At 38.7% G+C, this 14,000-nt stretch overlaps 1 protein-coding gene across 1 annotated transcript in view; it reads left to right on the top strand.

Annotated features, from left to right (window-relative positions):
* The first annotated feature begins 7,114 nt into the window (after positions 1-7,114).
* Positions 7,115-14,000, top strand: part of LOC109476155 (cartilage oligomeric matrix protein-like) — an 18,461-nt gene continuing 11,575 nt past the window's right edge. Inside the window, exons 1-4 of the mRNA XM_019777046.1 lie at positions 7,115-7,133; positions 7,738-7,956; positions 11,893-12,402; positions 13,771-13,935. Of these exons, the coding sequence (XP_019632605.1) occupies positions 7,115-7,133; positions 7,738-7,956; positions 11,893-12,402; positions 13,771-13,935 (913 nt within the window). The remainder of the gene's footprint in view (positions 7,134-7,737; positions 7,957-11,892; positions 12,403-13,770; positions 13,936-14,000) is intronic.

The raw sequence follows: 14,000 nt of genomic DNA, 5'->3' as shown, positions 1-14,000 counted from the left end.
GGGAAGATATTTTCAAGTTACAAATACAGGTATCTACAATTAGATACTTTGATAGGGCTGTTTAGAAAGTTGAAACTTTAACACAACGCTGGTTTTCTAGAACTGAAAGCTTTTTTAAGTTATTTTTTTATTATGTGACTTAGCTACAATTATTTGTACATCATTCTGCATGGTTGGATATTGTTCCTTTGAAAACCTGAAAAATATGTGAATGTTTTTTTTTTAAATATCGACCAGTATTATGTTAATCAGTCCCTGCCTTTGCTTCTGGTGGCTGGACAGCTGGGGTGTTTAGGAGTTTATGAAGTTATAGGGGTCAATTTACTATTCAACCTAATATAGTTTGTAACTAGAAAGGCCAACATTTGCTTCGGAGCAAATGTAATATTTCACTCCATCTCCCTCCCCATACAAAAATAGAAGATTCTGAATAAATCATACTGCAATTATACAAGGACAAGCTTTTTGAATCTCGACAGATATTTACAAAAATGGCACTTGGCCATTATCTCCCTTATTTTTTTACAAAGATACAACGACAAGCACTTTAAATCTCGACAGCTTTACTTTACACTTATCTCAATCTCAAGTTATATATTGCAGGTATCTAAATACTACTAATGACGAAATTGCAACTACTACTAACGGTAGCAAAATTTTCACGGTCTGAGAAACATGGACATGTTCGCGGAACTATATATTCACGGTGGTGACAGTTGCAGGAAAAAGAAAGTCCAGGAATTATTTCCTAACTGTAGTGATAAGTTCACGGTACAGAGGTGACAGTGAAACCGTGAACATAGACCTCCCGCTTGCGTTACGTTGCGGTACAGTGAAAAAAAATTGGGAATTACAGTAATAAATTTACAGAGTATGTTTGCTTAGTTTCCAGATGTTTTGTATCATTGTCGTAAACTTAGCTTTAAATTAACGAAAACCGATGCGCGCACAGATGCCATCCATACAATCAAATCAACATGGCCTTAATTATTAACAATCACATAAACTATGAAGCCATACATTGAATAAGCTATACATATTTTATTTTATTTTATTCACATTTATTTTCCGAGGATGAGGCAAAAAGTTATAAAACTTATCTCAGCCCTCTCCTCACACATAAAAGGATACAATAAAACAAAGTAATAATAATAATAAGAAATGACAAGGGTACATAGTAGGCTGGTGTACAAATCAAAATTAATCAACTAAATCAAACAAAACGTCCTGTCTGCAAAATAAAGTTGAAAACCACATCAAATATGTTACAGTTGTTGACAAACGACAATGAGGGGTTACCCCTGAGAATGGTTGAACATAAAGTGTTGTCGGTGACGTTGTTTGTGTCAAATGGCAGAATGTTAGTTAGAGATGATAACATGTCAATGCGTTCGTCAGTGTACAGTGGGCAGTGTAGGAAGTAGTGTACAGCTGTTTCGTTGAAGTGACCACATTTGCACGCAGGACTGGGCACACATTGATGTTGGAACAGGTGAAAGTTTAACTGACTGCGGTTGAGTCTGAGTCTGGTAAGGTGGATAGCTGGGTTTCTCGGACCGTGGGAGAAGTGAGGTTGAGTGTGAGGGCTGTGATAAAACGTCTCCAACTCTTTTTTGAAGATGGCAATTGATGTTGATGCTCGTGTAGTTAATGGCAAGTTATTCCAGGAAACAATGGAAGTAGGCAGAAAAGATCTTTTGAATTTCTCAGTTCTAGCAGGAATTAAGACGTAATTCTGATCAGTACGGAGACTGTAGGGGGTGGAGTCACGGGTTTGTAGTGGTACCAATTCCTGTAAGCTATACATATAATATGATTATCATAACCTTTATTTTTAAAATCATGCCAGTGAGCTAATTGCATGTACAGAGTGAAAGAAAGTAAAGTAAAGTAAAGCAGTAGAATTTCTGTACTAGCTGTGATAGTACTTCATATGATTCGTCCTCATCGTCATCATTCAATGTGGTCTATCTCTTGCTACTAGTGACTGGTAATACCTCTGTAGATTCTTCACACTGGCACAGTGCCGTACTCCTTCTCTCTTGTCAGCTCCATACTTTTGTGGCAACATCAAAGTGATTTTAGTTGTATGTTGGAAAAATACAAAAGACTAACATTCTAAGTTATTGACATTCTTGAGTAAGAACAATCAGTTTTTGAATGTTAAAAGCAAAACAACGAAAAGAAAATAAAAATGTTGAAATTGTTAAAATGCAGAATTGTTAAAATTGTTAAAACTGATAAAATTGTTAAAACTGATAAAATTGTTAAAAATGATAAAATTGTTAAAAATGTTAATATCCGATGCACTGGGGTTCGAACTCACAATTTCTGGGATTGCCGCCTTGCGCGTTACCAACCGAGCTAACTCGGTGCGATACACATCACTCACTGCATTGTATGTCATATAAAGTAAACAGCATGGCGGTATCGATCGCTTCAAGGCACCAAGACTTTCAAATATTAACTACGGGGTTTCCTTCTTTATCAGGTTTGCTTTTGAACCACCTTGATATTACTTAACTATCAACCCGGCTAGCAGAAGCCGCCGGCTCCTTTGATATTACAGCCGCTCCCTGTCCAATCTTCGAAAACAGTTGGGCATGCAAGCCCTCGACCCTCGCCAGGAAACCGTCTCGCGATGTTATCAACAACAACAAACGAACGCCTGTCCACTCTACAATTTTGGTGATTCTTCGGAGATCGATAACAGAACCTAGATAATACTAGTTGGTAAAGATTGCGGAAAATTGTTGATACCGTGGCGCGCGCGCCGACGATACACATTACGTACCGCGTAACTTTTTTGTTTACACGCCGGGCACAGGTCATTGACCTCCAACTTGCGTTGTTCCAACAGAGAAGAGCAAAATGTCTGGCTCCCGCAGAACGTACCGCACTCCCCCGCTGGACGTACCGCACTCTCCCGCAGAACGTATCGCACTCTCCCGGAGGACGTCCCGCACTCTCCCGAGGGAAGTCCCGCACAGCGTCCTGCACTCTCCCGCAGAACGTCCCTCGAAAATTGATGCGTATTTCGTGGCCTGTGCTGTACCTACCAAAACACTTGAGTTCATATTGTCAAAATGGAATGGCTTTGAACAGGTGTTAATTGAGTTAATCCAATCAAATCCAACAGCCAATCAGCAAGAAGAATAGATTGGTCTGCGTCAGGTTCATGCTTGCATGCCCATATATGGGCATGCCGCCGAATTCCTTTCTTATTACGTCACGCGCGTACGCCCCCACAGTACTTTCCTATGGGGACCGTTAAAAAAGCAAATAAAACGATTGTAAAAGCTTGTATCAAAAAAATTTAAAAAACGCCTAGGGGTATTTACCCACTCTACCTCTATACGAAATTCCAGGTAATTTCTCCCAAAAAATGAAGGAGTTGAATCAATTTAAAGAAGTGGCAGGAGGAGGAGGAGGAGGAGGAGGAGGAGAAGGAGGAGGAGAAGAATCATCAGTAAAAACAGTATTTCACTCCATACTGAAGTATGGAGTGAAATAATTATGTCATTATTTAGTCTTTTGTGTTATTACCTAGGCTGAATTTGCTGGTAAATGCATTTTCGTTATGTGCGACAATAGAATACCACATCTCTTGTTTCTAGATGTCTTGATGAGTATCCTGTACTTCTCTGGGTTAGTTAGTCATTGTTTTTAGTCATCAGCATTTGAGTTGGTGTCAATTCTAATGTTTCTGACGAAGGTAGAAGAGATGCTTTTACAGTTCTTGTTACGTGTTTACAAAGGAGTGAAAATGTATTAGCCAGGCCTCCACTAAAATAAACTGCTCGACTGCCATAAGCATCTGAAGTCTATTAGTTTATGTCATTTGGATTTATACCTTTGGGGACTGGTCATAATACTAATAATAGTATTACTGGTGTTCCGTACTGTTGAAAGTCATCTAGTAAAGCCAGTCAACTACTTTAGCATCGATAAATCTCGCTTTCTTTGGAAAGCATTGGTATCACTTTTGATGTAGCGCTTCTCTTTGGGGAAGGGGGGTTACCCTGCGAAATAGCATTTTATACCTTTAAGTTAAAAATTTCTTTCTAACATTTTTGCCTAGAAACATGTGTTGAATCTTGTCCAATTTAGATATGAACGAATGCTCCAGTAACAACGGAGGCTGTGACCACAACTGTGTGAACACTGTTGGGAGCTACCATTGTACCTGTAGGAATGGGTACCAACTAAGTGGCTCAGAAAGATGCGTTGGTGAGTAGAAGCGAGGAAATGATACTCAACGCCTTTTTTCAGCAGTCTTAACCAAGTAAAATCCAAACTAACAAAAATACTTATATCCAATCAAGCTTTGCTTTAGATTGTGTTAGTATTGAAAAAGAATAAACGTGTCAAAATTTATTCAAATTGAATACGACATCGTTAACTCTCATTCAATGTAGTATACTCGGTGAATAGGATTAACTACTGCAGCACGGGTAAATCCCGCATTTTTGCAAAGCATTGGTAAACCCTTTTTAACGCGCTGGTCTATAGCCATCTTAAGGCCTTGATGCTTAGAAATTCTATTCTTACTTATTTTTGCTAGATACGTATCAAATCAAATCAAATCAAAATCAAATACACTTTATGGCTCAACAACTGTTACTGGTACAATGAATATAAGAAACAACACGGGTAGATACATGAACTATACTAAACTAGAAAGGTCGAAATTTGCTTTGGAGCAAATGCAGCGGATGGCTTCACCAAAATTTTACGGCATGGTAGGAAAAGAAGAACAAACACAAGGGAAAAATGCTTTACATTGATATAACTATAGTATGAAGTGACATATAACTAAGAATACAACAGTTGGATAGCTATCCACTACATAATAGGATTTTTAATTGCATAATGCAAACTGTTGATTTTCAAGATAAAAAGAAAAGTTTATGCCCCGCATTCCAATGCTGGAGCAGGAAAGCTTGACATACCTACCAGAACACTTGAATGCAGTTCATACGGTCATGGCATGGCTTTGTGTAGGTGTTCATGAAGTTAACCCAATTAAATCCCAACAGCTAATACCATAACAGCCTGCATACCAAATTTCAGGTCATTTGGCCTAAAAATGAAATAAATTGAATCCATTTAAAGAAATGGCAGGAGACGAAGAAGAAGAAACATAAGGACAAACAATATGTCTTCACCACACGTGGTGTGGTAAAGTCATAGATATAATTATAACATATGTAGAATCTTTTCCAATTTAGATATGAACGAATGCTCCAGTAACAACGGAGGCTGCGACCACAACTGTGTGAACACTGTTGGAAGCTACCATTGTACCTGTAGGAATGGGTTTCAATTGCAGTCGGATTCAAAAAGTTGCAATGGTAAGAGAGGAAGGAAATGATAACAAATGTTTGTAAGCTTTTCAAGTTTAAATGTCCACCCCTTTGCGGTAAAGTTACATTGCAAAGTTTATGCGTAGTCTAGTTGGGGCCAAACGGACCCTAGCAAATTACGTACAAATATTTCTTGATATTTTACATATATTTTATACATTTCACTAACCTACTTGTTTTTTCAATGCGTGTTCATTGGAACATATGCTTATTTAACAGAAACAGCTTTTTCAGTTCAAATTATGGTTTGTAAAAATTCTGCGCACAGTTTGATAATCTAAACGATTTTTTTTACATTAAGACATTTCAAAACATTCCAATATAGGAAACCATGCAGGCACAAGAATGTCAAAGAGTATAAAATCATACATGTGATGCATGTACATTTGGGTGGTCGGATAATGCAGGCTCTTATACAAATAACTCTCACATTCCTGATTTCATGAATTCATGTCTGGTTTAGTATTGTCTATTTTCTATCACCATTGTTGCAGCGATAAAGTGATTATTTATACGCCTAAAATTTAAAACCCACTCATTATGCAGAACGTGGAATTATTAATTATCCACTGCCTTCAAAGAGGACGTAAAACATCATAATAGCAGTACAAGTATAGGTTTTGTCTGTTCCCTATAACTGTAATGTACTGCACTCGTATATTTGACTGTGTAAAAGGAATTAGCAATCGGGCAAATACCAAAAAAATCAATATTTGTGACTCGTGGCTGTCACTTAGTCAAAAAATAGACATGGAATGCGGAGAGGTCTTTATTTTTGCATAGAAGGTAGTGACTAATTTATGGGCCCAACTAAAACAAATGTCTTGCTTTTGTGTGTTAGATATCGACGAGTGTTCCAGCTCGCCTTGTCGTAACGGCGGAACCTGTCGAAACCTCATCAACGCCTACCGCTGTGACTGTCGACCTGGATGGAGTGGCGTCAACTGCCAGGAAGGTCGGTGTGTTATCTATGTTCATATGTTAACGCCAATATGACTAGTATAGTAGAGAGAATTATTCTTGCATCATCGACCTTTAGATGGTGTGAAAAAAGACATAGGCTAGAAGATGATGTCTGATAAGATTACTAGATTTGTCTTCTTTCAGATATAAACGAGTGTGATGAAGCCCAACATGACTGTGAGCAAACGTGTCTGAACATTGTTGGTGGCTTCACATGTGGCTGTGACGGTGGGTTTCTACTGAACGCTGATGGAAAGACCTGCTCAGGTGATATTTTATGATATTGCACATTTCGTATGTCTGCAACAGGGCAATTTTGTCATTGAATTTTCTCACACACAGCCAAGCCACCACGCATTTATTTTAGAGGATACACTAAATGATTATTTTTTTCTTCAGATGTAAACGAGTGTGACCAAGACATTCATGACTGTCAACAAGTCTGTATGAACACCATCGGAGGGTTCTCTTGTGGATGTTATTACGGGTTCTCTCTTAATGAAGATGGGACATCATGCTCGGGTAGGTTTTATTTTAGATTCCTGTTGATAAAATAAACTACCAGAGTGAAAATGTTTCTCTTTTATGAGCCAGTCACAATATAAACATTCTACGTTAACAATAGATGCTGACAACTGTGTCCCGGGAGCATGTGACAACGGTGGCACATGTGTTGATGGTAACAACACATTCTCCTGTCTGTGCTTACCTGGATTCAAGGGAGAAAGATGCCAAACAGGTATTAAACACTTTTTCACTATTGTAAAATATCTAATTTACTCCCTATGTCCACACCGCCAAACTGTATGATAATAGCTTACAAACTGTCCATATCTTAAACAGATATATGTTAAAGATAAATGTTTCAGATAGGTTGCCTTTTTTACTTTATGCTAGTGCAAAAAAAAGTATATCTTGGACGCAGATTATGTTTGTCTCTTAACCCTTGTCCTGCTGGCAATTATTGCACAATATTTTCAAATAATTTCATATCTTAATCAAGTCACAGACCCTTTACTTTTTTTGCCTCGCGGTGGCGTAGTTACTTCCACATTCGTTACGTTTCGCTGCGGTGTGATGCGTTGCACGAGAAGTACCCCCAAATTGTACATTATACAGGACACTAAATAGATGGTACTGTATGTGCAACCCATATATATATGGGTCCCGCAGGATTATCTAATCTAATGTGTTCTATATTTTTCTTACTTATAAGAGAATATTGAATTTCATTCGACACTATTAGCATGGACGCGTCAGATTATGAGTAATTATAACAAATTCCCTGAAAATCACTAGCGGCAAATAGTTCTAATAACTGGTAAGTCTGTCGGTTTGCTGAAGCTGCAGTAACCTTGCACTAAACATTTAATTTTAAAGTTGACTCCCGCATTTATTGTCCATCTAGCACCGTGCAGTGAAGATTACGACCCTCCCCTGAACGGCGGTAAAGCCTGCTCAGTGACGGATGACACGACAGGAGCCATGTTCTGTACTGTGTACTGTCGGGACGACAAGGAGTTCGCAGTAAGACCTGCCGATGTCTACACGTGCCGGGCTGATGGGGGCTGGTTCGCTGACTCTCATCCTGTGGTTGGTCAGAATAGTCCCTGGCCAGACTGCACAGGTATGGTTTTACTGGGATGACTACCCACATTTTAGACTAAGATTCGTAAAAGATACAAATTATTTTCTTGCCGTGTAAAAGCAATTTTTTTTACCTCCATGACATGTCATAGGGGGTATATTTTCAGTTGCGCGTGTCAGTCTGTCTGTTAGTCAACAAAATAACTCAAGAACGGCTGGATGGATTGGTTTCATACTTAGTGTATCGGTAGGGTGTGGCGAAACCTGGAAATGATTAGATTTTGGCCCCCTAGTGGCTTCCCCTTGTACTGCAGCGCAACTTCCGGTTTTGATATCTCGCGATCTGGACATGCTAGCGTCATGGGTTTTGGATGGTATGTAGCTCTTGTCCTCGGGAAGAAGTCACGTAAGTTTAGGCTCCCTAGCGGCTTGTTCTAGAACTGCAGGATGGTTTGTTTGAAAGAGAGGATAACTAAACAACCGTTTGACGGATCGTCGTGATTTTTGGTACGTAGATAGCTTAAGTAATGCTTGACATAATCAAATGATCATTATGCAAATCAGGATCTAATCAGGATCTAACTTCTACTAGTACTAACGGTAGCAAAATTTTCACGGTCTGAGAAAAATGGACATGTTTACGGAACTATATATTTACGGTGGTGACAGTTGCAGGAAAAAGAAAGTCCCGGAATTAATTCCTAACTGTAATGATAAGTTCACGGTACAGAAGTGACAGTGAAAACCGCGAACATTGACCTCCCGCTTGCGTTGCCGTACAGTGAAAAAAAATCGGGAATTACTGACAGTAATAACTTTACAGAGTATGTTTGCTTAGTTTACAGATGTTTTGTATGATTGTCATAAACTTAGTTTGGAAATGAACGAAAACCGATGCGCGCACAGATGTCATCCATATAATCAAATCAACATGGCCTTATTTACAATCACGTAAACTATGAAACTATACATTGAATAAGCTTTATATATACAAGGATTATCATAACCTTTATTTTTAAAATCATGCCGGGAGCTAATTGCATGTACAGAGTGAAAGAAAGTAAAGTAAAGTAAAGCAGTAGAATTTCTGTACTAAGCTATGATAGTACTCCATATGATTCATCCTCATCATCATCATTCAATGTGGTCTATCCCTTGCTACTAGTGACTGGTAATACCTCTGTAGATTCTTCACACTGGCACAGTGCCGTAATCCTTCTCTCTTGACCGAAAAGTGATTTTGGTTTGTATGCTGGAAAAATACAAAAGACTAACATTCTAAGTTATTGACATTCTTAAGTAAGAACAATCAGTTTTTTAATGTTAAAAGCAAAACAACGGATTTTAAAAAGAAAATGTTAAAATTAAATGTTAAAATTGTTAGAATGTTAAAATGGTTAAAATTGTTAAAAATGTTAAAAATTAAAAAAAATGTTAAAAATGTTAAAAATTAAAAAAAAAATGTTAACAATGTTAAAAATAAAAAAAAATGTTAAAAATGCTAAGAATAATAAAAAAAATGTTAAAAATGTTAAAATGGTTAAAAAATATCCGACCCCGGGATTCGAACTGCCTGGAATGCCTGGAATTGCGCATGCCGCCCTGTGCGTTACCAAACGGTCGAGCTAACTAGGTGTAATTCAATTACGCACTGCCTTGTATGGCATATAATGTACTTCTGAAACAAAATGGCGGTATCGATCGCTTCAAGTAAGGCACCAAGACTATCAACTACTAGTAACTGGATTTCCTTCTTTATCAGGTTCGCTTTTGAACCTCCTTGATGTAACGTAACTATCAACCCAGCTAGCAGAACCCGCCGTCTCCTCTGATATTACAGCTCCGCCCTGTCCAATCTTTGAAAATGTCCGGCATGCAAGCCCTTGACCCTCACTTCAGGAAAATTTGCCACGAAGCCGTTTTGCGATGTTCTCAGCAACAACAAACGAACGCCTAAATCTGTACTCTCTTCAATTTTGGTGATTCTTCGGAAATCGATAACAGTACCTACTAGTAGATAATACTAGTTGTATTTTATAGTCGGTAAAGATTGTGGAAAATTGTTGATACCGTGGCGCGCGCGCGCAGACGATACACATTACGTGTTTAATCGCGTTTGTAATATTGTCTACTCGCGGGGTGTAGGTCATTGACCTCCCGCTTGCGTTGTTCCAACAGAGAAGAGCAAAATGTCTGGCAGTTTTAGCGTCAGATTTTTGTTTGTTCAATCATATACAGGCATCCATGCATCTATCATTATTCCAGCTAGTTCGTAGTTAGGTAAAATGTTTATTGGAATCACACGAATCGGTATCAAATATCAAAGTATCAAATAGTAAACATCTTCGCCCACGGCCTAGACCGCGTGGACCCGCCGCGCCATTAACCCCCCTATTGTCCACAAATTGTCAACAAATAATGAAAATGAGATGGAATAAGTGTCATGTAAATCTCAAAATACAAAGGCTGCTCATTAACGACCGAAATCTCGCGAAATCTCGCAGTTTCCAAATGTTATGTCGGAAAAGATATCCTCTGCAACTGGCAAAATTCTAATGCAACGTTGACGAAAAATCCATCGAAAACCGTGAAAATACAGGGTTCTGCGCAGGCGCAGTATGTTCTGCCGACGTGCTGCCTGTGCTGAACCTACCTGAAAGAACTCTCCTGAAAGACTTGAGTTAATCCAATCATATCCAACAGCCAATCAGTAAGAAGAATAGAGGAATGCTGCATGCCTATTGGTTGCTTGCCCTACATGCCATTCTGACTCATGCCGAAATATAGTAACACACTGCTATATAGTTCATTTTCTATAAGGCAGCCAAAAAGCTCAAATAAAAGCATTCTAAAAGCATATGCATGTATCACAAAAAATTGAAAAACGCTTTGGGGTATTTTACCACTCTACCTTCATGCCTTAATTTCATTTTATTTTTCCCAAAAATGAAGAAGTTGAATCAATTTAAAGAAATGGCAGGAGGAGGAGGAGAAGGAGAAGAAGAAACACGAGGAAAGACAGTATTTCACTTCATACTATAGTATGGAGTGAAATAAATAGGCTCTTATGATTTGCATATTCGCAGTAAAAAATGTATACTTAGTCAGTTTGGCAAAGGTATCTTCTTTCCATGGGCGACCGCCTTCGACTTTCCGAAGATTATGTCGCCGTGTCGGGTAAACTGCGCGAAGGGGGGGGGGAGGGTTAAATGTACTGAGAAAGTGGAGGTTTCAGGGGGTTACAATTTGGTCTTGAAGCCCTCTAAGTTGTTACTAAGGGCAGTGTCAGCCGGCAAGCTATTCCCTGATTGTACGTGGGAAAAAGGATCTCTCATATAAAGTATGTCAGAGGTCGTGCTTGCATATAACCAACAATATTGATATCATATGTTGTCCCTGACAAATGATAAGGATTTCACCCGTGTGTTGCATGTAACTAGGTAGGGGCTATGTGAATAATTTGTCTACAAATTTTGCTAATGAGCAGGATTGTAAATGTAAGCCATGCACAGGTGGTCATCACTATGCATACGATTTACGAAAGCAGTAAACAAGTCATGGAGGTATAAGATCGCCGAACTCTAGTTTTCTAAATGTTTTTGATTAGATTAATGTTTTGTTTTTGTTGGGCGGATTTTACCGATTCTTACATCAAGTGTGTCCTTATTTGTTCACAAAAAAGTTGTTTCATTTTGTATTTTGAAAGATTATGGGAATGACGCATTGCAACAAACAATATTATTTCAGTCTATAGGCTTAAAATATTTCAGCTACATTGTATCACACTGTCATCATAGTTTGTCATTTACTGTGGTATAATATTCATTTGACTAAAGTAACTGCAACATGTGTTATAGATGTTTGGGGAGACCACAAACTTTAAACTCTCAATAACATATTAAGCACGTTTTCGAATTCTAATTTGATATTTGAAGGCAAAGTAGGGCAAAGTTGATGTTGCTTTATATTACCACAGGAAGGTATCGTCCAGGACGCCCCCACATGTTAGGATCAGTCCATTACTTCTCCAACACTGACTGTCTGACCAGTATGGGTGAAATCATCTCCAACTTCCAACAGCTCTTCAGTCAGCTGCCGTCCTTTCAACCTGGTGGCTCTATCACTATCGAGCTTCAGAACGTTGAAGTGGAATGTGGAGGGACATCAAAACAAACCGATGGAATTAGAGGGCGGAACTTCGTCTCAAAACCTTATAGATCTGCAAACGGCTTCATGGTAAGGTTCAAGGTAGTTGCCAGCAGCTCTCTGCAACCGGATGTTACACAGACTGAGCAATCTAATCTAGTATTTGCTCTCGACGATATTTATTTTGATATCGATGAAAAAGTTGGAAACCAGCAATTTTACTTGAACATCAACGGACAACAGGCCTCGGCCGACACATTTGACATCGGGTTTGCGGAGTTCGACCTCAACTGCACCCAGGGGCAACTGAGTTTTCAAGACAGCTTCGAGGCGTATTGTCGTGAGTTAGACTTTTGACAATATCAATAACTTTTACACCATAAAACACCACAAAAAAAACTACAAAAAGAGAAGTGCCGTGCCATATACCAGATTAAACGTCTATTGGTATCGGTCCCTGACGGAATTGTATATCAGACAAAAAAATGAAAGTTCGTTAAAAAGTGGGTTATCTAATAGAACACGGAAAACCATGATTTTAGTCTTCATACCCATATTGGGTTCCATACAGTTTCGTCAGAGGTAGATTACTATTCGCCAAAAAGCAGTTACTCAAGCAACTGGATATGATTTTGGAAACGGTTAGACGTTTCGGCTAGTATCCACTAGCTTTTGTCAGTGACTGAGAGACCAGAGGGGAAATGCAGGTTTACAAGCACAAACTATTGATTGATATGCAAATAAAGTGAATACAATTTTTGGAAGTCGAATAGGGAACAAAATTCAGACAAGTCAAGACAAGATACAGCAAATTAATCAGAAAGCTCCTGTTATACAGAACAGAAGCTTATTATATAATAAGTGTTGTCTGTCCTCGGGGCTGGGAGTGCCAAATTTCAAGTGCAGGAGAGATCCACCCGTAGCCCCCCTTCCCTGTTGAGGGTGGGGTTATACATTCTTTCATTTATTGCCTCTTTTACACCTCTTTAAGTTGATAGCTATGTTGAAGTTTTGGAAGTTTCTCAGTTACTCCTTGGACATACGGAATAGTAATGTTGACCTTGTTTAACTTTCTGTATAACAGGACCTTTCTGACTAATTTGCTTTATCTTGTCTTGACTTGCCTGACTTTTGTTACCTATTCGACTTCCAAAAAATTGCCTTCGATCACTTTATTTGCATATCAATCAATAGTTTGTGCTTACAAACCTGCATTTCCCCTCTGGTCTCTCAGTCACTGACGAAAGCTAGTGGATACTAGCTGAAACGTCTGACCGTTTCTAAAATTCTAAAAACCGTTTCTTCCAGTTGTTTGAGTTACGGTTTTTTTGGCGTATCGTATTACCTGGATGTCTAACCTTCATCGACGTAGATTACGATTCTGTATAAAAAAACACCACTACTTTGATAGAGGTGTACATCGCAACAAGCATTTTTTTTAACCAGAATGGGTCATATCGATTTCCATCAATACGTTGATCTGTTGATTACTGACATCACAAGAGCATGAAGTCGCGTGTCCTGAGAGATTGTATAGATAACTGAAAAAGATTAAATCAGTCAACAGTTCCCGGGAGAGTCTCGCCTTTTAAGTAAAAAAAAAACTTTTCCATGATGTAATTTACCAACTTTGAAAATAATTTTGTTAGGTTATTATATATGATAAAAAAAGTCTCATTTTCAAACCTGTACAAAAACGTATACTCAGTTGACTGTCCCCCCGGCACGTTCCATGACCTGACTACGGACACCTGTGAGTACTGCCCTGTTGGTGAGTACCAGGACCAGCCGGTACACACGGACTGTAAACAATGTCCTCACAACACCTGGTCCGTGTTTCCTGGAGCAAAGGAGGAGGCTCAATGCATGTCAGGTAGTTATTATAGTAACATGTAACATGCCGCTCTAACGGAGCTTTTATTGTAACAGTTGCTTTTA

The sequence above is a fragment of the Branchiostoma belcheri genome, unplaced genomic scaffold (genome assembly GCF_001625305.1).
Source record: "Branchiostoma belcheri isolate BF01 breed outbred unplaced genomic scaffold, Haploidv18h27 scaffold360, whole genome shotgun sequence".
NCBI classification, from domain to species: Eukaryota; Metazoa; Chordata; class Leptocardii; order Amphioxiformes; family Branchiostomatidae; genus Branchiostoma; species Branchiostoma belcheri.
This window is presented reverse-complemented; position numbering and strand designations above follow the sequence as displayed.